Genomic DNA, 22,719 nt, shown 5'->3' with positions numbered 1-22,719 from the left:
TTTTTTTGTAACTAAGGTGGTGCTGAATGGAAATGAAAGAAACAATCTATTTTTTCGGGTTTTTCTCCTGGATGTTTCCCTCAGCAGCGCTTGGAAATGAATGCTGGAGACTCCAGTAAAAACTGTCCAGCAAGGAATAGGAGGAGGAAATTTTCCCCATCGATTATCCCCGCCGAAATAAATGCAATTTCTGGAAGTTTGGAAACACCAATTTTCAAATGCTCCACTAGGTTTAACATTCGGAGCAGAGCCTCAGCTGCCTAAACTCTTGCAAGGCCCAGTCAGTTTGTGCTTAGCTCTGGGACACCTGTCAATTTAATGCAACAAAAAACCAACCCCAATATTTCAACTTTCTGTTTTGCTTTTACGCAGGAAGCAACAGGTCGTTCCAGAAACTAAAAATATACCGAACAGCCGCTAGTTTACAATATATCGAGCTGCTTCAGAGAATGATGCTATTGGCCTATAGTTACAGATCAGGAAGTGGCTGTACACAAATTCTTTCACATAAACTGGAGGGACAATGTTCTCTTCTCTGTAGAGTGTTGGGTCATCGCCAGGTAGCAGGCTGGCAGCTAGAGATCCGCTAGAATTTACCCTGCGCCGTAAACATGAAGCGCTCAGGTAGGAGCGGGTTTCCTCGTCGTGTTGGGGTTCATTCTGCTCTTAGTGTTCATGTCTCTGTCTGTCTACCGAATGCGATTGTCGGGCTGGGTCTCAGATCCGATCGATACCGTTTGAAATGAAGACTAGTTGTATTATTGTGCAAAATGAACCTCGGTTAATTGTGGAAGTAAAGGGTTATTGCACTGACCGCGAACAGAGCGATTTAATGCAATAAATTGTGAATATACAGGCCGTGTGAATCCCGAATGTTTTGCTGAGATTCCCATATCTGATTGGGATGATAAATTCTGATGGTTATTTTTAAATGACTTTGAAATTCTGTCGCTGCTAGCACCTTTGGTCAAAAGATGGTCTTCCTAGACCGAAAATCTCCTAATATCGACACTGGTCAGAAACATTAATATCTGAACTCACTGCTTCATTTAAGTTCAACCTGAACTAACAACAGCGTACAACAGAAGGTAAAATTGTCAGAAATTATTCAACTAACAGGCGTTACTTTAGGCTGGGATGAAGTTGGGCGAAAGGAGGCTGATGTGAGGCAGGGGCTCCAGCATCGACCCGCTGGGCTGAATGGCCTGTTTCGGTGCAGTGACATTGAGATCGCCTCCAAGGCTCTGGATTTCCATGATGATACCAAGAAAGTTTTCAACAAATAAAAACGATCTTTGAGGAAGGTGTTTGCTGGTATTGTGAGAGTGTTGATTCTGTATTTAATCAATCACGAGAGGCTGTTCGATAACGTTGGCGATTTCAGAAGTTTCCGATGTATTTGGTTAACGGCGTTTCTCTATTTTAGATGCCTTCTAGTTTCAAAGAGAATGTCTCTTTTAATTGGTTACCTTTAACCTCAAGCCAGGTTTCACGTCTCTATCAATATCAATATGAACAATTTCACAGGTGAAACGATTTCTAAATAATCATCCAACATTAGCCAACAGGAGATTTGATAGAGGTATTCAAAATCATGATGGGTCTGGACAGAGTAGATAGGGAGAAACTGTTCCCATTGGCAGACGGATGGAGAACCAGAGGACACATATTTAAGATAATTGGCAAAAGAAGCAATGGAGACATGAGGAAAGACTCGTTCACACAGGGATTTGGGATTTGGAATGTACTGCCTGAGGGTGTGCTGGAGGTGGATTTCAGTTGAAGCATTCAAAAGGGAATTGGATCATTATCTGAAAAGGAAAAATTTGCAAGGCTACGGGCAGAAGGCAGAGGAGTGGCATGAGATGCATTGCTCCTTCAGAGGGCCAGCACAGACACGATAGGCTGAATGGCCACCTTCTGTGCTGTAACTATTCCATTATTCTAACAGGCTGACCATAACCACCGCACCCTGGAGTTCTCTTATTACCCAGCTCTGAGAGATTATATGCTTTAATTGTTTTATCACTAATGCTTTGGATGAATTATTTCTCAAAATAGCGTTTAGCATCTATCTCTGGGTACATTGGCTAAACTTAAACTCATTTAACAACGAAACACTCTCCTCAGTGTTACATTATATAATTTCAATTCTGCTAAGAAATTGAAGTGGTTGTACTAATAAAAGCCAACAGTTTTCCATTGTAGAATCTCAATTCCAAATGTCAGTAACTATGCAGCAATCATAGAGAATAAGTATCAGTTGGTTCAATTGGTAGTACTGTTATCTCTGAATCAGGAGAGTGTGGTTGTGCTATGAAGTGAGCATTGTGAGGAGCTGCCTTTCTAATTAGATTTTAAATTGAGATTGTGTGATGTTTGTAAAAGATCCTGTAGCAGCGTTTGCAGAAGCACAAAGAACCAACATCTATCCCCCACTTGAAAATGTAGACATCTCAGTTTAAAGGGATGGTACCTGTGACGATGCAGCACTCCCTCTGAGCTGCAGATATGCCGGCCTAGAATTTGATTAAGTCTTGGAAACTTTTTAAATATAGAAATCAGTGCCCTAGACATGCTAGAGGATCCTGAATAAAATGGATAAAGCTTGTGTTGGTCCCTGTTCTATCAGGTGTTGAGTGATCTAAACAGTAGTCTTTAAAAGAACTACCTGATGCTGTCAGGAAGAAGTAGCTTTTTATGTTTATTAAGTTCATGACCTTCCTTGCCCTATAAAACTCCTCCAGCATTCAACCAGGATATTTCCACTGCTTCCCCAGCTAACACGGCAGCCAATCTGAGGAAAGAAAGTTCCAAAAATAGCAATGAGATAAAGACTGCATAAAATTTTTTTTTAGTGATATTGATTGAATGATAGATAAATATTTGCCAGGGCATTGGGAGAAACTCCCCCAATTGACCTTGGAATAGTGACCATGAGATCATTTACATCCAACTGGCCAGAGCCTTGGTTTGAAGTCTCATCCAAAAGATGGCACCTCCCACGGTGCAGCACTCCCTCAGCGCTTGCCCCGCCACGGTGCGGTGCTCATCCTCCCGCAACGCAGGGCTCTCTCCATACTGTGCTGGAGTGTGAGTTCAGGCTTTGTTCTCATGTCTCTGGAGTGGGACTTGAATCCATGATCTTCTGACTAATTCGGAAAACCCAGCCAACTGAACTATAGGTGACACACACCGGAGTACCATCTTTACAGTCAGTAATAAACTGACAAGTACAAAACTGTAGTCTGTTTGCATCAGAGTATAATTTGATAAAATTATTATCTGTGTTTACTTTTCTGTTAAAGAAACCTTGAGCACAGACCTAGCGATCCTGTACACGGAGGAGGCAGAAGAGTGGAACGCATATTTGAAACAGATTTTCTTAGAAGCATTAAATCCACAGAGTATCTGCAGCTATAAAGTCGGATGTCTCAATGATCTGAGGATTGCTACTCCTAACCTGGTTACCTACAGATGTAAATTGCTGGTACTGACCCCTGGTTTCCTAACTGCACTGACTACCTCAAAGAGAATCCAGCTTGGCAAGATCTTGCAACCTCCTGGTGAAGTGGTGGTGTTGCTCTGTGGAGTGCCAAATTCAGATGAACTCTACAAGCTGGTGCCTGCAGAGAGAGGGGTCTGGGAGCTTTCGAGTGATCAGGATGCTCAGGAATATCTGTCTGTTGTCAGCAGCATCATTAATTCAGGTGAAGTTATGACATTTTTGAATTTGGAATTGTTAAATTTTTATATTTAGTGACACATTCCTGATGGTTACACCAGCTGCAAGTATTGTCATTTATCCTTATTTTAGAACTTCAAAGAAAACTAGCAAGTGTTAAAAAAGGATAATATAGCTTGATAATTGTGGATGGATTGGAGCATGGTTTAAACCTGAAGGAAGGCTCTGAAAGAATATCCAGGCTTTGTACCATATTTCTTTAATCACAGACTTTCAGAAACCAGAGGCCACAAGGGCAATTAGGGTTGGGTAATAAACACCCACACCCCAAGAATGAAAGAAAACCACACGAGGAAAGATGTTTTAACTCAGTGAGTTGTGATCCATGGGGTCAGTTAGCTTAGTTCTCTAGATGGCTTATGCCAACAGTGCGGGTTCAATCCCTGTGCCAGCTGTTGGGGAAGGAAACAGTTAAAAGAGTTCAATTGCTAATTATTAGTTAACAACATAAGTACCCTTTTGGTTTTATAAAAGGGATAATAGGTGAAACAAAATGTTTTGTCTGTGGAGAGTTTTATGATCAGTAATAAAACTCTATCTTAAGGAGTCTGTCTTGGTTTCAGTCTTCATTTCCAGACAACTAATGGAGCTTAACACCAGTTGTGGCGGCTTGCCTTGCCCCACACTTGCAGAGTGGTGCCCCTCAAGCTATATAACCAATTGTGTCTCTCTAATGGAGAGAGATGCCTATGATCCTTTGAGGACTATGGCTAAGTACCTACTTACATACTGTTGTGATCTCGAATGCATTGCCTGAAAGTGGTAGAAGCAAATTCAGTAGTAACTTTCTGAAGAGAATTGGATAAACGTTTGAAGGGAAGAAGTTTACATGAGTATGGGGTAATTGGATTAATTGGGTAACTTTCAAAATGCTGGCTCACGCTAATGAGCCAAATGGCACCCTTCTGTGTTCTACAATTCTGTCATTCTCACACTCAGTACTGTTGTAGAAATAGTGTAAAACAATAGAAGTTTACAGTTCAGAAGCAGACCATCTTGCCCATCAGAGCTGTACCAGCTCTTTGTAGAAGTGTTTGGAAACTAATTCCACTGTCCTGCTCTTTCTCCTGAACCTTCCTCCATTTCAAATAATCGTCCACCTATCCCTTACAGGGTGCAAAACTCTACACCTCAACTACTCCCTGTGATGAACAACTTCAATGCTCTTAACAATTCTCTACATCAAGTCATCTCCTCCCCCACCCCCTCCCAAACTCAGTCCTCATTCCCTCAGTGACTGCTTTAGATATTGACCACCCTCCCCCCAAACCCTCCCCACCCTCCCCCCCACCAATGCCCCCCCCCCCCCCCCCCCCCCCACCAAAGTTATAGCATCACAGCTCGTTCCCATGAACAGATCTTGTTTCCTTATGGCCAAGAGCGAACCATTACTGCTCAATGTCTAGTTCAATAGTAGTATGACAAGGAATTAAAACAAAATTGCTTGAAATGCAGTGAAGGGTTATTGACTTGAAACGTTGGGTGGGATTTTCTGGTCCTGACACCAGTGGCCATTTTGGCAGGCAGGATGAGAAAATTTGGAGAGCTGTTAAAAGTCAGTGGCTCACCAAATGTTCCTGTTCCTGTCCCGTCCATGAAGATGCCCTTCGGTGTTAGTGCCAGAAAATCCTGGCTGTTAACTCTGCTTCTCTCCGCTTTCTGATCTGGTATTTCCAGCTTTTTATGTTTTTATTTCAGATTTCCAGCATCCCCAGTATTTCAGTTCTGTATTAGTGTGACTGGGACCTGTTGATATCAGCCCTTTTGTTTTGTGTACTGGAGACTGTTGACCTGACATGTGCCTCCACAAACACCCTCCTGTGTTCTTAGATGAACTTAAAAGCCTCGTTTTGAGATAAACCACCTCGTTGTTTTGTTTTGGCCTATGGAATGTATGAATGAGCAGGATAGAGGTTGGCATTGAGATATTTCCTGTTGCCCTTCATACCATAATAAAAATTTTTAAAATGTGCATCTTTGTCACTATTTTGAGGCAGAACTCGTAGAATTTACAAGTTAAACTGATCCTGACTTCAGGTTACACATAGGATTTGCTCCACATTGCATGTATCTTTACTGGGTGTGTCTCACTGTTGACAGGGGGAGAGAGAGATCGCTCCTGTATCTCTTCTGAGAGTGGAAGAGAAACCAAGCCAGTTCTCAGCTTCGTCCTCTCAACTCTGTCCATCAAGGAGTGACCCTCCCAAATTTCTCACCTTGAAGGAAAAGCCAGTTCCTGAGTTCCAGTGTGGAAAGCTGACTGTACTTGTCTGTCTCTCTGCTTTAGAATAGCCACCTATCAAAGACGATGGGGAATAAATAGTACACAGGAGTAATGTACATCTTCAGATTGCGGGTGTACGGAGGAGGGAACGGCAAAACGGTCTGTCCTGCACAAACCTTCCCACTCCAATGTTTGTTTTTTTTAACAGTATGAACCCTAATTTACTATGAGCATTGACAGAGCAGTCTAAATTTCTTTAACAGGGTCACTTGTCACACTTTTACGGTAGAAGCAAAGTTACTGAAAATCATATTTTCAGCAAAGTCACCAGAAATCCAAGGTCAAGCACCAAAAGTTTCATTAATGTGCAGCACCATGATAAACTGGGTCAAAAGCAGGCCCAAAAAAAATCATTTGCTTCACAGCCTTAATTCCAACAGAGCTACTCACCTTGATAATGTTTCTCTCTGATTATCAAAGTTCTGCCTCTAGAAAATAAGGGAATAAATCTGATTTGGGGGTGGTGGGGCATCTACTAATTGTCCCTCATGACTTTAGCATAAGAGAAAATTAGAAACTGGAAGAGACCATTCAGCCCCTCATGCCAGTTCCTTCATTCAGCAAGATCATGGCTGATCTGTACCTTAACTCCAGCTACTTGATCAATTTCTTTATTTATCTTGAATGCCTTGATTAGATTGCTCTTAAAGTTCTAACAACATAAGAAATAAGAGCAGGAGTAGACCATTCGGCCCCTCAAATTTGCTCTGCCATTCAGTACAATCATGGCTGATCTCCTACCTCAACCCCGCTTTTCCGCTCACTCCTCATGTCCTTTGATTCCCGGAGAGACAATAAATCTGTCTCTTCCAACCTTAAATATATTCAATGATGGAGCATCCACAACACTCTGGGGTAGAGAATTCCAAAGACTTACAACCCTTTGAGTGAAGTAATTTCTCCTTATGTCAGCCCTAAATGATCGGCTCCTTATCCTCAGACTGGGCCCCCGTGTTGTAAATTTCCTACTCGGGGGAAACAATCTCTCAACGCCCATCCTGTGAAACCCCTTCAGAATCTTGTATGTTTCAATGAGTTCGCCTCTCATTCTTCTAAACTCCAGAGAATTTAAACCCAATTTACTCAGCATTGCTTCATAGGACAACTCCCTCATCCCAGGGACCAGTTTAGTGGACCTTCGCTGTACTGCCTCAAAGGCAAGTGCATCCTTCCTTGTGTATGGAGACCAAAACTGCATACAGTATTCCAGATGTGGTCTCACCAAAACCCTGTAAACTGTTGCAAGACTTATTTATTCTTGTACTACAGTCCCCTTGCAATAAAGGCCAACATGCCCACTCAAGGACCTTCTATACTCAAGGAAATATAAGTCTAGTCTGGGGCACCTTATCTCATTGTTTAATTCTTTCAGTTGCATGGGAAACAGGAAAATCCTGGAAAAACAGACTAAGCGTCTGTCTAAGCTAATTTTTCAGGATTCTGTATCCTTCTGTAGTTGTAGCAGATGATTGTAACAGCTCCTGTTGAACTTCATCTCCTATAGGTCTGGATTATAATTTTCAGGTGTGTCTCTACATTGCTGCCATGCTGCTTGAGATCAGAAATACAAACATTTTACCTGTTGAGATTGCGTTAAAGATCCTGTGACTACAGTTAGAATCTTAACTTCCAATATTGGGATTAATAGTGAATCAGAAGATATTGTAGCATTTCAACCATAACAATAACATATCCGATCACTAATTGCCGGAAACCATTTAACTTGTGGTTTCTCAATATCATGATTGAGAAATTAGTCAATTTTCTGAATTTGTGCTGTTCTTTTTATAAGCTTTGGCTGCAGTGAGAAGCTCCTCCTGAAGTAAACAGAGAACTTAAAATTCTAAAGCACTTCTCATGATTTCAGGATGTCCCAAAACTCTTTACAGCCAATTAAATAATTTCAAAATATAGTTATTGTTTTAAGAAAGATGGCAGCCAATTTGTACACAGCAAAGTCTCACAAACGCCAATGAAATAAATAATTAAGTAATCTGTTTTAGTGATTTGGATTGAAGGATCGATATTGGACAAAACTCCCCTACTCTTTGTAATTCTGCTGTGGAACTTTAAATCCACCTGAGAATGTAAGGGGGACCTCAGAAGAACATCTCATCCAAAACACAGCACCTTCAGACAGCACGGCACTCCCTCAGTACTGACCCTACAACAGCACGGCGCTCCCTCAGTACTGACCCTCCGACAGTGCAGCGCTCCCTCAGGACTGACCCTCTGACAGTGCGGCACTCCCTCAGTACTGACCCTCTGACAGCGTGGCGCTCCCTCAGTACTGACCCTCTGACAGCGTGGTGCTCCCTCAGTACTGACCCTCCAACAGCGCGGCACTCCCTCAGTACTGACCCTCCGACAGCGCGGCGCTCCCTCAGTACTGAACTGGAAGTGTTGGTATGGATTTGTGTGCTCAAGGGCGGAATTTTACACATGAGCTTAAGAGGAGGAGCCAGGACTCCAAAACAAGGCAAGTCCAAGTTCTTGCAGGTACCAGGGTGGACAGAAAAGGGAAAAAGGGAAACCAGGACTGGGACGTGTCTTGAGGTGGTCTTCAATAGGCAGAGGGTTCCAAATAGAAGGCACTGGCTTGGACACTTGGTGGCAGCCATCAGCAGCAGTGGGAAGAGGCCCTTATGTGGCCACTTCAGGACCTCAAAACACACAGGGCAGGTAGGGGCAGGGTTCAGGTAGGTAACAGGCATGGTGCTGCTGCCCAGGTACCCAATATTATGCCCAGCGCCTGCCTTCCATCCTGTCCCTGGGAAAAGCATAAAATTCCAACCCAGGTTTCTGGATTAGGGCTTGAACCCATAAGGACCTGATTCTGACCCCAGAGTGCTATCTACCCCCCCTCCCCTCCCCCTCCCCCTCCCCCAAGGGCACTACCCCCTGAGTCACAGCTGGCCAGTCAGACTGCCTTACTGATAAGTAACAGAAAACAAGGACATACTCTCTGTCTCAGTTCCCTCATCACCCAGCTCTGTTTGGGGAATTGAAACAGGAAGAGCCTTTGTTGCTGATGTGCTGTTGTTAAGAAACATGCTAATGAATTTTTGAATAATATTTGCATTGTCAGTAAGGCACGTTGCTAAAACTCTCACTCTTTGCCAAATCATTGATATTTGTTTTCTGACCCAGCAAATGCTGAGATTGGTAACTTGTGTGGAATACAAGGAAACTGTCCCAGTATTATTATCAAATAAATTACACAAATGAGATACTAGAGAGAGAATAATGTTCCCCTTGTGTGATAACAAGGCAGGAAATTGATTAGGTTGGACTGATACTGACCTAAAGCTTGACAGGTTAACAACGTGATTTGAATAAAGAAATTCAAGTTCTGCATCAATCGCTCTTATTTTATAACCTATATATTGTACAAATTTCACAGGGCAGTTTACTCAGTGTTCAAAATGACGGTGCTGAAGCTAGCTCTCAGAATGGAGACTGGGAGCTCTCTTGTATGTTTTACTGTTTACTGTTTACTGTTTACTGTTTAATAATGCTGCTACCGTTGCTATAAGTTTCTAGAAGGTTCCTTTACATTGATTCTAAGGAACAGGAGGAGGACATTTAGCCCCTTGAGACTGCCCTTAATACCTGTTGCCCAACAAAAATTTATCAATCTCAGTTTTAAAATTTCCAATTGACCCCCAGACTCAACAGCTTTTTGGGGGAGAGTGTTCCAGATTTCCCACCTCTTTGTGTGAGGAAGTGCTTCCTGACATCACCCCTGACTGGCCCGGCTTGAATTTTAAAGTTCTACCCCCTTGTTCTGGGCTCCCCCCACCCAGAAGAAATAGTTTCTCTCTATCGACCCTATTCACTCCTTAAACACCTTAATTGGATCACCCCTTAATCATCGATACTCAAGGGAATACAAGCCAATCTATGCAACTGGTGCTCATAATGAACCCTTATAGCCCCAGTATCATTGTGGGGAATCTGTGCTGCACCTCCTCCAAGGCCACTGTTTCCACCCTGAGGTGCAGGGCCCAGAACTGAACCCAGTTACTCCAGATGGGGTCTGACCCAAGTTTTATCAACTGTAGCATAACTTATAACCCTTGGTAATGAATGTCTTTATCACCTATAACACATGTTTTATACTCTATTATCTTGTTTGTAAGGGAGGAAACTGTCATTTGAATCACCGACGCTTAACGTTTTTACAGAGCGGTAACCAATCCAAGGCGTTGAGATAATGCATAAACTCAGTCAGAGAGAAAGAGCTTGCATTTATTTAGCGCCCATTATATTCTCAGTATACACCAAACACTTCTCAGCCAATGAATTAGTTTTGAAGTGCAGTCACTGTTGCTTTGTACGCAAACCCAGTGACCCATTTGTGCACAGCAAGATTCCATAGTCAGCAAGTGAATGAATGGCATGTTTGTATGATGTTAATTGAAGTATTCTGCTCCCTGTCCTTCTTTAAACAGTATCAGAAAGGAGCCATTTAAATCTGGGGATTAGATAAAAGCATTGTTCTCACTTCCTTGTGGCTGTTATTATTTGTAAGTACAAAACCTGTGTGACTCCAGCACTGATGTAAAGCTTTACTGGACGTGAGCATGGGAATGAGGGAGGCAACAGTGATACAGTCCCCATTTTGTGCACTATGTTTATTCTCAGCGAGTTTGTGTTAGCAGAAGAGCTTCCTAATTTCAGCTCTATAATGCACACAGGCCTGGAAATTAGTGCATGTCCAGAATGATCCCTGAGCTGAATGGGCCAGTCCGAGCAGCTTGTGATATTGGGCCTCGGCCCTTTTTATGATGAAGCTGTATCTATTGACAGTGATTGGGGAGAGGTGATCGGGAAGGGGATATTGGCAGTGATTAGGGAGAGTAGGGTGATTGTATGGGAGGGAGAGTGGTAGTGGGTCGTGACCTGCTCTCTCAGTCTCAATGTTTTAAGTGCCTACCTTACTTGTGACCCTTAAGACCTGCCTGTTAGGCCACATATAGACCTGGTTTTCGGGCAAACCAAGTCTGTAGAGTGAGCCTGAAACAGGTGAACTCCTACTTACATTAATATGGTGGGTGACGCACTTTCAACTCCTATTGAGCACACACATCCCACCTGCCATCAAAATGGAGGCTTAGACCTGAGAAATGGTTGCTGCATGGTTGAATTTCTAGGCCAGACTGTTTAAACTTTGACCATTTCTTTGCCTGTTCTGCGTTCCCAAGTCAGTTATGATAACGCTTTCATTGTAATATTGACAACTGTGGCATCACTGCTAGATATTTTTCAAGAAACAGTCTGAAGTTTGGGAAATTATCTATCCATCTATAATTATTAAACACATTGTGAAAAGCATGCATTTCCTGTGACTGGCACACCCGATAACACTTTCCTGTCACATTTTGGTAAAGCCCCATTATTAAATATTGGGTTATTCTCCCTTCCTGTCACCAATCTGGCTTAGAATTAGGAAGTCAGTGCCTGCATTTCCTGTGTTCTGTTGAAGAGTCATACAGACTCGAAACGTTAACTCTGTTCCTGTCTGCAGATGCTGTCAGACCTGCTGAGTTTTTCCAGGTAGTTTTATTTTTGTTATTGTTTTGGATTTCCAGCATCCGCAGTTCTTTGCTCTTATCTGCATTTCCTGTGATCTTCAATTTGTTGATGTATCCACTGGCAGTCTGTGTGTGATTTTTCCCTATGTACAGGGCAGAATGAATACTTTCTGTCCTGGACACACTCAGAAAATTCATGTTCATACACTCACATTGTGTTAAACATATTCAAATAGGAAAATAATGAGTTAATGGAAGAATATATTTTTATATCTGTAACTAGAGAGAAATGGACAATACTGTAAAATATGTTTCAGTGTTCTGGGATTTGTTTATAATTCTAGTTTAAGCAGATGGGCTGAAGATGCCAGTCCCACTCTCTCCCCCTATGTCCCTGCCTCACTATCATCTCCAGTCTACCCTTGCTCTCTCAGTGCCCCAGTCATATAATTGTACCCTCCCCCCTCACTCCTACAGTGAATCCCTGCTGTCTATAGTGAGCATGTTTGTGCCTTTGCCCGTTATATGTGAAGGCTAATATAATGTTTGACAGACTTTATGATGAGCATCACCATCAGTGTCAGCTTATATCGCATCTAAAATATCACTAGCATAGCAGTGCGAAGACCTTTAAGTATGTGGAAGTATACCAATGAAATAGTGAAATTAAAACTCTGACATAAAATGTGAAAATGCTAAAGAATATTAACCGTTTCTTTCAGGATGTTTGTCTCACCCAGGAGTATCAACAATTAAGTTAAACTTTAACTTTGAGTTCATGGAGCCATTTGCCTCTTGGTTTTAAACTTTGCTCCGATCTCAGACAACAGCAAGAATCTTGGAGATTCTGTATTTCCAGCACAATGTCCATTTGCTAGAACTGCAGGTACAGGCGGTGCTTGTGTGCCTGTACCTCCATGACTGAGCGTTTTATCCACTTCTTCAACCATTGAGCAGCTTCCTTCCCTGAAGGGTAATAGTTTTATGGTCATCATCAGACTTTTAATTCCAGATTTTTTTTAAAAATTGAATTCAAATTTCACCATCTGCCGTGGCGGGATTCAAACCCAAGTCCCCAAAGCATTACCCTGAGTCTCTGGATTACTAGCCCAGTGAAAATACCACTGTGACACTGCCTCCCCGAATATCCTGGTTATGAATACAGCAGATTGAAAGTCCTTTCAGCAATGGGACTCTGTGAAAGGAATCATGCGGCGATCGATGGAATGCTGCTTAAAATTTTAGCTGATCAACCAGACTGTTCAGTGGGCAGACTTTCTGGCACAGCCACCTCTTGCAAATAATTCACTTCAAATGGTCAGAGGGTAGAGTCCCTATCAATTGGTCTATGGGGGAAACCCCAAATAATGCCCTCCACCTACATTTAATTAAATACAATTGAAATACAATTAACCGTATGATACTGGGTATGAATATTAAGGGCTGGTGCACCAAGGAGGGTGATGGTTTGCTGACATTGAACCATGTCTATTCATTCAGTCGCTGGAAGGAAAATCTTTGCCATTCTGTAGATCTGTCAATAAATACCTGCAATGATGCCAATTACTTAGAGTGCACATTTAATTAGTCCTTTAATGGACTTTATTCAAGAACGGCATCATATTAAAACAATAAATGAATTTTCTGTCCATTAGGGATCCAGTCTTTGATGTCGGTGTCATGTGTTTGAAGAATCGGAATCTAAATTAATCAGAATTTTAAAACTAAACGCACATCACGGTTTAGAATTGTATGTGGAGTTTGTGATTTTTGATTCAAATTTTCTATCATCAAAGGATTCCTACCCTTCTAATTTCTTGCAAAAAATTAGACTTTTGTCAATTAGGTTCATGGCATAAATGCTACAAGTATTTAAGGGTCAAGTAATCTGCCTGTGGTGATTTTCTTTGTGTCTAAGTGAACACTAATGTGGCTGAGCTGGTGGGGACACCCTGAATAGTGTAGAATGCTGCTTCAAAGAGTTTTTTAAAAAAACATGTTCTTTTCCCATTGAGGAACTAAGACTTTTGATGCTAGTGGACAGGTACAAATATCATTGAAAAGGCTAATGGAATATTATCCTCTATCTCAATACAGTTGACGTACAAAGGGATGCAACTGATATAATGTATAAAGTTCTGGTTAGACCCCATTTAGAGTCTCACCATTCAAACCTGGAACTCTCTCCCTAACAGCACTATGGGTGTACCTACCCCACATGGACTGCAGTGTTTCAAGAAGGCATCTCACCACCTCCCTCTCAAGGGCAATTAGAGATGGACAATAAATGCTGGCCCAGCCAGCGATGCCCACACCCCTTGAATGAATAAATTAAAAGAAGATGTGTGCTCTGCATTTGAGGGTAGGATAGACTGGCCTTGGAGGAGGATATATACCAGGATTAAAAGAGTTAAATAATGAGGACAGATTGCATAGACAGGGCTTGTTTTCTCTTGAGTGTAGAAGATTAAGGGGTGACCTCACTGATGGTATTTAAGATGATTAAAGGATTCGATAGGGTTGGTAGAGAGAAACTATTTCCTCAGGGACAGGGGTAGGTTGGTGCGGGGGGAGTGTAGAACAAGGTGGCAGAACCTTAAAATTAGATCCAGGCCGTTCAGGGGTGATGTCAGTAAGCACTTCCTCACACACAGGGTAATGGAAATCTGGAAAACTCTCCCCAAAAACCTGCTCAGGGTTAACTGAAAATTTCAAACCCAGATTAATAGATTTTTGTTGATTATGGATATTAAGGGCTAAGGGACCAAGGAGGGTAGATGGATTTTAGATACCAGGATCACCCATGATCTAACAGAATGGTAGAACAGGCACGAGGTGTTGAATGGCTTCCCCATGTTCCTGTGTTCCTTTGTTGGCTTTGAAAATAGGGCACCTTTTCAGCATGGAGGAGGTGTGTTTGCCAATCTGCAAAAACTGCCCATACAGTTAGTCAACTTCACCGCTTGACGTTAACAGATATGTTAACCTGCAGCTGTAACCCCTGTGTAATAAACTCTTTATTTAAAAAGTCTTCAGGTAAATAAGCCATCTAAGAGATATCAGACCACTTAAATGTCAATGGTGACGGAGTTTATTTATCAATGGAGTCTAGGTTGCCAAACCTCGCTGTCAAATATTAATGTTAATGCAAAGACTTATTAATTTATGGAAGAGAATTGACTGAAAAATGAAACCCAGAGTCAGAGGAAATTAAAATAATGATCTGAATGCTATATAAACAAGGTCCTTCTTCAGACTAGAAATCTACCCAGAGTGGCTAGAGTATGGAACTCGCAGGGAGTGGTTGAGATGAGTAGTTTAGACGCATTTAAAGGGAAACTGGATAAATACATGAGGCAGAAAGGAATTAAAGGGTATGCCGAAGAGCCTCTCCCTCTTCCTGTGAAGGGGAAGTGCATGTGGAGTTTAATCATCTGAATAGACCAGTGGAGTCACGTGGCCTGTTTCTGTGCTCTGTATTCTATGCAACATCACAATGAGATCATTTGGAGCCCAGTAACATGGCAGAGGCACTGAAACAGTTTTTCCTCGAGTATTATTGTGGCAACACAAAGCATGAGCCAACTTCATTGAATAATGTAAATGTAAATCATTTGAATATTGAGAAGCCCAGAGGATGCTGAGTGAGATGGCGATGGGATTTCCCGCACCATTTTCTTTGGGACACGTAGGACAACAACAGCAACAGAGAAGGAGATGGATCAATAAATGGTCCCGGCTGCTCAAGAACAAAATCCATTGGTTTACCTCATCCTTCGCAGCAGAAGGATGACAGTTTTCCAATGCGCATTTCAGGGAGGTGTGACCTTGGAGTTAAATGGATCCAAGCCAGATGGTGAAGTATGAAACAAGACACAAATCTTTTCCTTGTCAATAGGTTTATTCACAGGATGCAGCATTACAGATCTCTGCCTCCAAACTACCAACCCAGTGTCCCAGTTGACACACTTTATAGGTTTACTTGTGTTTGGGAGTTGCAGATAAAGTCAACGATGAGATTCGAAATAGAATTGCCTATTTCCTAGGCAGGAGCTTTAACTATCTAAGGCACAGCACTAAAATCTGGGCACTAACTCTCTTTATACTATTTTGAGCTTAACACAAAACCAGATGTGAAAATTAATAGATTAAATTAAAGTGATAGCCCCTTAAAGGGACACTGTAAGAAAAGGCAAAATCTTAAAGGAAACATATCAAAATCAAATCAAAACGCGGTTTTGGGGGCTGATGAAGCACTCCAGCCCCTGCAGTGCCCACCAGTCACAAAGGCTTCAATCGTGCCAGTGGACCTTGCATGCTCCCTCTCTAAGGATACCCGACCGTGAACATAGCTGCAGTTGACTCTCTTTATATGTGTTAAGTTTTTAATCAAACAATGCTCATGACCTTTGTATCTTTAATAACATAATCAACCAATCATTAACACCGGAGCTGGGTTTTTCCATTCATAAAGCTATGCTCCTGATCCATTGCTGTGGAATTTTGAATGCGTGAGATTATTTTCTTTTCCCCCATGTCACTGTGCTGTTTGTCATCCCTCTTTAAATACTTTGTAATGTAAAACAATCCTTTGTGACAATTTGTAATTTGTTCCATGAACTTTAACCTAGACACACTTGGGGAACTTTGTCAAGTGCCTTCTGCAAATCACCATCACAGCATCTTTAGTAAACAAATGTATAAATGCGTGAGATTAGTAAGGAAAGTGGCAGACAATTTGTCTCTGTTTAACTCAGGGATGTTAGGTTCAATTGTAGCATAACTCCTGTTATTTACACTGAGAACTCATAAAGACTGAGAATTAATGGAAACTGAGAATTAATGGAAACTGGAATTATTCCTGACTTTAGGAATCAGTTACATTACAGGGACTGGGTTAACAAAACCACCAGAGAAAGCTCAATACTGAGGAAGTGCTGCACGGTTGGTGGAGTGAGGTGGGGTGCGGTGTGCAGGGAGGGCTGCACTGTCACAGGGTCAGTACTGAGGGAGGCTGCGCTGTAGAAAGGTCAGTACTGAGGGAGGGCTGTGCTGTCACAGGGTCAGTACTGAGGGAGGGCTGCGCTATCGCAGGCTCAGTACTGAGGGAGGGCTGCGCTATCGCAGGCTCAGTACTGAGGGAGGGCTGCGCTGTCGCAGGCTCAGTACTGAGGGAGGGCTGCGCTGTCGCAGGCTCAGTACTGAGGGAGGGCTGCGCTATCACAGGCTCAGTACTGAGGGAGGGCTGCGCTATCGCAGGCTCAGTACTGAGGGAGGGCTGCGCTATCGCAGGCTCAGTACTGAGGGAGGGCTGCGCTGTCGCAGGCTCAGTACTGAGGGAGGGCTGCGCTGTCGCAGGCTCAGTACTGAGGGAGGGCTGCGCTGTCGCAGGCTCAGTACTGAGGGAGGGCTGCGCTGTCGCAGGCTCAGTACTGAGGGAGGGCTGCGCTGTCGCAGGCTCAGTACTGAGGGAGGGCTGCGCTGTCGCAGGCTCAGTACTGAGGGAGGGCTGCGCTGTCGCAGGCTCAGTACTGAGGGAGGGCTGCGCTGTCGCAGGCTCAGTACTGAGGGAGGGCTGCGCTGTCGCAGGCTCAGTACTGAGGGAGGGCTGCGCTGTCGCAGGCTCAGTACTGAGGGAGGGCTGCGCTGTCGCAGGCTCAGTACTGAGGGAGGGCTGCGCTGTCGCAGGCTCAGTACTGAGGGAGGGCTGCGCTGTCGCAGGCTCAGTACTGAGGGAGGGCTGCGCTGTCGCAGGCTCAGTACTGAGGGAGGGCTGCGCTGTCGCAGGCTCAGTACTGAGGGAGGGCTGCGCTGTCGCAGGCTCAGTACTGAGGGAGGGCTGCGCTGTCGCAGGCTCAGTACTGAGGGAGGGCTGCGCTGTCGCAGGCTCAGTACTGAGGGAGGGCTGCGCTGTCGCAGGCTCAGTACTGAGGGAGGGCTGCGCTGTCGCAGGCTCAGTACTGAGGGAGGGCTGCGCTGTCGCAGGCTCAGTACTGAGGGAGGGCTGCGCTGTCGCAGGCTCAGTACTGAGGAAGAACTGTACTGTTGGATGGTGCCCTCTTTTGGACGAGGCATTAAGCCCATTGATCCTTTCCAGTGGATGTAAATGATCCATGACACTGTTTCAAAGATGAGCAGGGGGTTTGTCCAGTCCAATGTTTAACCCCAACCAACATTATGAAAAGCAGAGTCTTTGGCCTTGGCGTGGTTTATGTGCACTATTAGGCTGCAGTGTTTCCTCCATTATAACATTGACTACACTTTAAAAGTAGTTTACTGACTTTCAAGCACTTTGGGATATCCTGGGGTGTGAAAGGTAGTACTGAAATGCAAGTCTTTCTTTCTCTGTTGAACTAGCTGATGTCAGTTGTTCACTAACTGTAATATGTCTCAGAAACCCTGGGTTAGGGGGAGGTTACTGTTTCTGAACTACACAGTAACCCCTATAAGGGTATTGTGTGATCAACTGTAACTGCTGTAAGATGCTTCTGAAAATCAAATAGACAGTCAATGTTATGTAGCCTCAGAGATGAGGAATGGTCAAATGGATGAACGATCAGAGGGTGTGTGACACTTGTTGGACCACTGCCCCATGAGCCACTGCCTTTGGATCAAAGAAAAGGAAATTAACAGGTGGCCGGGCTTGAGGATAAACATCACTTTTGTGGACAAAATAGATTAGACAGTTTGAATGAGAGGTCTCCACAGAGAATGCCAAACCTGCTGAGTATTTCCAACATTTTCTGTTCTTATTTCAAATTTCCAGCATCCACAGTATTTTGCTGTTGTTACAATTTGGTTGCTCATTTTGGCTCTGTCTGTAATTGTCTGGCTGTGTTTGTTGTTGCCTGCTCACTGTAACTGAAGACAGTAATCTCTCAGGAGCATAGAACAATTCCCTCTGAAGAAGAGTCATATGAACTTGAAACGTTAACTCTGTTTGTCTCGATACAGATGCTGCCAGACCTGCTCAGTTTTTCCAGCATTTTCTGTTTTTATCCCAAATACAACTGGTTTACAATATTGCTATCTGATTGGTTGCCTGTTTAATACACTCCCTGCTTTTCCTTGTCACGGACGCAGACCGGAAAAATGAATTTTACTTCCATGGATATATATATCCTGGTGGGTATCGCTCCCCCTGATATAAGAAGAACGGTAGCCAGCAAGAAAGAGCGACTCCGTCAAACATCAGATGAGAGGCACCCTCTACATGGTCATACACCTACACCCAGCCGCCTAAAGTCAAGGAAGAGCTTCATGAACAGTGTTGTTCCATTACATCAACCCCATCTGAAGTCCGCATGGCCTTGTGGAAAGACCAGCTTGCCAGTCTCAAACAACCCCCAGCGATGGAAATTCTACCAGATGGAAGCCGTTCCCCCAGGAGCTAATTGCAACTGGGCAACCTGGAAGTGCCTTAACAGACTTAGGACTGGTGTAGGTCGTTCAAAGATGTCACTAAGCAAATGGGGATATACAACCTGCCTGACAACTTGTGAATGTGGAACTGAGCCACAGACTATGCAACATCTCCTGCAATGCCTATCGCTAGAGGAACCCTGTACTGTTGCAGATCTTGCCGAATTCAACAACGAGGTGCAAAAATGTGTCCAGTTCTGGCTGGACCATGTATAGACTGTCCGTGGACACGATAAGAAGACTTCCATGGAATTTATAGAAGGAACTTATAATTTTGAAAGGAATTAATAGAGTAGATGGGAAGCCTTCTTGCTTGTGGGTGGGGTTCTCTAGGACAAGGGGAGATCAGCTTAAAATCAAAGCCAGGCCATTCAGAAGGTCAGAAACACTTCTCCACACAAAGGGTGTTAGGAGTGTGGAGCTCTCTCCCACAAAAAGCAGCGGATGCTGAAGCATCAATTAATAATTTTAAATCTGAGATCGTGACACTTTTATGAACCAAGGGAATAAAGGGATGTGGAACCAATGTGGGTGGGTTAAGATACAGATTCACCATTATCTCATTGACTGGCAGAATAGGGAGATGGTGGCATGGTGGTCATGTCACTGGACTTGTAACCCAGAAGCCCAGGCTAATGCTTTGAGATCATGGGTTCAAATCCCACCACAGTAGCTGGTGGAATTTAAATTTCATTAATGAGATCTGGAATTTAAAAAAAAAGCTCAGTAACAGTGATCATGAAACCATTGATGATTGTTGTAAAAACTGAAGTATTTTAGGGAAGGAAATCTGCCGTCTTTACCTGGTTTGGCCTACATGTGACTCCAGACCCACAGCAATGTGGTTGACTCTTAGCTGTACTCAGTTCAAGGGCAGTTAGGGATGGGCAATAAATGCTGGCCTTGCCAGCAACATCCACATCTCATGAAAGAATTTTTTAAAAAACAGGCTTGAGGGGCTGAATGCCTCCCCCCACCCCCCCCCCCGCCAATTCCAGTGTTCATTCAACCCATCTGAATTACAATGCTATAATTCCATTTCTCAGCTACCTCCTCAGTTTATGGTATTGTATATTTTATCATTTTTTTTTAATAATGGCAAGTACCTCATTCAATAACTAAATCGTAATCCAGCCAGTATTTGGGGGACTGCAGACGAAATGATGACCCAAATCTAACGTTTTGGGCTAACTGGTCATGAAGTATTTGGAAAGTATGACTTAAATAGCATCATGATTTAAGACGGTGTCTTTAATTAACTTTTTAATATGGACGTATATTTTCTGTGAGGTCTATGTATGCTGTCCTGATTCAGATTGGTTACTCACTTATAGCAATTGATTTCCTGTAGTGTCTTGAGATAGGAGCCTGGACATAGAATTGACTAACTGACTTCTGACTGTGACAGGACAAAGTGGGGCCAATGAGAATGTGAGAATTATCGATTCCTATGGATGCTGTTCACAAGAAAGTTTATTAACTTCAGGTTTGGATTGTGTTACAAGGAGGGTCTGTGAATCAATGGGATTATAGGTGAATTTATAAACATGCGCTAGTTTTGGATTGTTGCAACAGGCACTATAAAAATGCAAATCTGTCTGTCTTTCCATCCTTCTTTCAATCATTCTCTCTCTCTCTCTCTCTACACCATCCCCCCCCCCTCTTTTTCATTCATGATCCGTTAGTTTATTGATTAAGTAGAAACTTTGAGCAGTTCATACATACCTGCCCTTGCCTTGGAGCCTATGATCTGCATTCATTAATTGTGTCTAAATCTGGACGTGAGGAAGTGGCATCAGGGCAAGCGATAATTCTGACTCTATCCTGCCTCAATTTTGTTCACACAATACCTGGATCAATAAACAGCAATCTGTAGGCTTTGCTTTATTGAAGAAACAACTAATTGAGAGAGAGAATTTTTGGGTTATGTTACAGATGGAGTGTAGGAGGTAAGAACACTATTGGAAGGCAGGATGGGAAATTGATCCAAGTGAAGTTTCCTAACTATCGAAGCAACATTGATGGAGATAATGATGATCTATAGTGCAGCATCTATCCTCATGTTTACATAGCTAAGAGCTTATGCTGGGGTCAGGGAAAGGATTCTATGATACACTAGTCGTGGCCCACATGGAGACAGAGATTTCGGGTAATCTTCCTACTCAGAGAACTGGATGGATCCTTTGAGACAACACGGTTGGGCAGATTTTCCTTTGATTGTGTTTTGGTGTAAAGAATCACTGTACAGCAGATGAGGAAACCTGCTCAGAGAAGCACCTGTAAATAATGGAGCCTATTCGATTTTCCATCAAGTCCGATACCCTCCCATCCCTCTCCATAATTTCCTGTCTTTAATTATTGCATTTAATAGCATGGAAACAAGTTGACTAAGAGTATTGAGGGTTACAAAACCAAGGTTGGTAGATAGAGTTATAGGAAGGATGTGATTGCACTGGAGGGGGTGCAGAGGAGATTCACCAGGATGTTGCCTGGGATGAAATATTTAAGTTATGAAGAGAGGTTGAATAGATTTGGGTTGTTTTCGTTGGAGCAGAGAAGACTGAGGGGCAACCTGATCGAGGTGTACAAGATTATGAGGGGCATGGACAGGGTGGATAGGGAGCAGCTGTGCCCCTTAGTTGAAGGGTCAGTCATGAGGGGACATAAGTTCAAGGTGAGGGGCAGGAGGTTTAGGGGGGATGTGAGGAAAAGCTTTTTTACCCAGAGGGTGGTGATGGTCTGGAATGCGCTGCCTGGGAGGGTGGTGGAGGCGGGTTGCCTCACATCCTTTAAAAAGTACCTGGATGAGCACTTGGCACATCATAACATTCAAGGCTATGGGCCAAGTGCTGGTAAATGGGATTAGGTAGGTAGGTCAGGTGGTTCTCACGTGTCAGTGCAGACTCAATGGGCCAAAGGGCCTCTTCTGCACTGTGTAATTCTGAGAGTTAAGATGCACACCAGCCATGGTCTATTTAACTGGAGGAACAGGCTTGAGGGGCTGAATGGCCTCCTCCTGCTCCTGTGTATTCTTTAGTAGATCCCTGACATCTTTTCCCTTGAGAAACAAAATGTATATATTTGTAAAAAGGATTTGTTTTCATCACTATAAACATCATCAAATATTCATACCATCCTTTTTATATGGTTCAACGGAAGCTTGTCACAAACACGTACACGTGAATAGCTGGTATATCAGTTGTCCTGTTGTCACAAATACATTAAACTCCACTCACAGGGCCTGTGTTCTATTGTGCACTTATTAACCTGGATCCATTTCCTTTTCTACAAACATCAGAACTTACCAGGAAAACGTAGTAGAAGTAGAATTGGGGGACAAAGACACCCACACAATTTGTAATTTGAGTTAACAAAAGAATTTCTTTTCCATGTTGCAGCATAACACAACTCCTATATAGGAAACACTGAATGTATGGACAGATGAATGTTTCCTTTGAGAATATCTGTGCTCTCAGAATAGATTGGGTCCAGACATCACTTTGTTCTGGACTTATACCAACAATGACAGCAACTTGTATTTTTATAGCACCTGTTACCCTGTAAATGTCCCACGGTGATTCACAGGAGTGATTATCAAACATAATTTGATGCCAAACAAAATATATTAGAGCCTGGAATAAAATAAAAACAGAATGCTGGAAATACTCAGCAGGTCTGAGAATATCAAACTAAACCAAACAGCCTAATTCTATATGATTTTGGCTGATCTT

The 22,719-nt window shown here is 43.1% G+C and overlaps 1 protein-coding gene across 6 annotated transcripts in view; it reads left to right on the top strand.

Moving 5' to 3' along the window:
- The first annotated feature begins 332 nt into the window (after positions 1 to 332).
- LOC121284387 (B-cell scaffold protein with ankyrin repeats-like) overlaps positions 333 to 22,719 on the top strand; it is a 252,263-nt gene continuing 229,876 nt past the window's right edge. For 3 of the 6 annotated variants that reach the window (XM_041199859.1, XM_041199831.1, XM_041199822.1), the window contains exons 1-2: positions 335 to 624; positions 3,309 to 3,710. In XM_041199859.1, the coding sequence (XP_041055793.1) occupies positions 612 to 624; positions 3,309 to 3,710 (415 nt within the window). In that variant the 5' untranslated portion in view covers positions 335 to 611. Of the gene's footprint in view, positions 625 to 3,308; positions 3,711 to 22,719 lie in introns of all 6 variants that reach the window. The other 3 variants (XM_041199851.1, XM_041199845.1, XM_041199838.1) reach the window with 2 other exon arrangements.

Source organism: Carcharodon carcharias, chromosome 1, assembly GCF_017639515.1.
Source record: "Carcharodon carcharias isolate sCarCar2 chromosome 1, sCarCar2.pri, whole genome shotgun sequence".
NCBI classification, from domain to species: domain Eukaryota; kingdom Metazoa; phylum Chordata; class Chondrichthyes; order Lamniformes; family Lamnidae; genus Carcharodon; species Carcharodon carcharias.
Note: the sequence above shows the minus strand (reverse complement) of the source record. Positions and strands in the feature narration are given on the sequence as shown.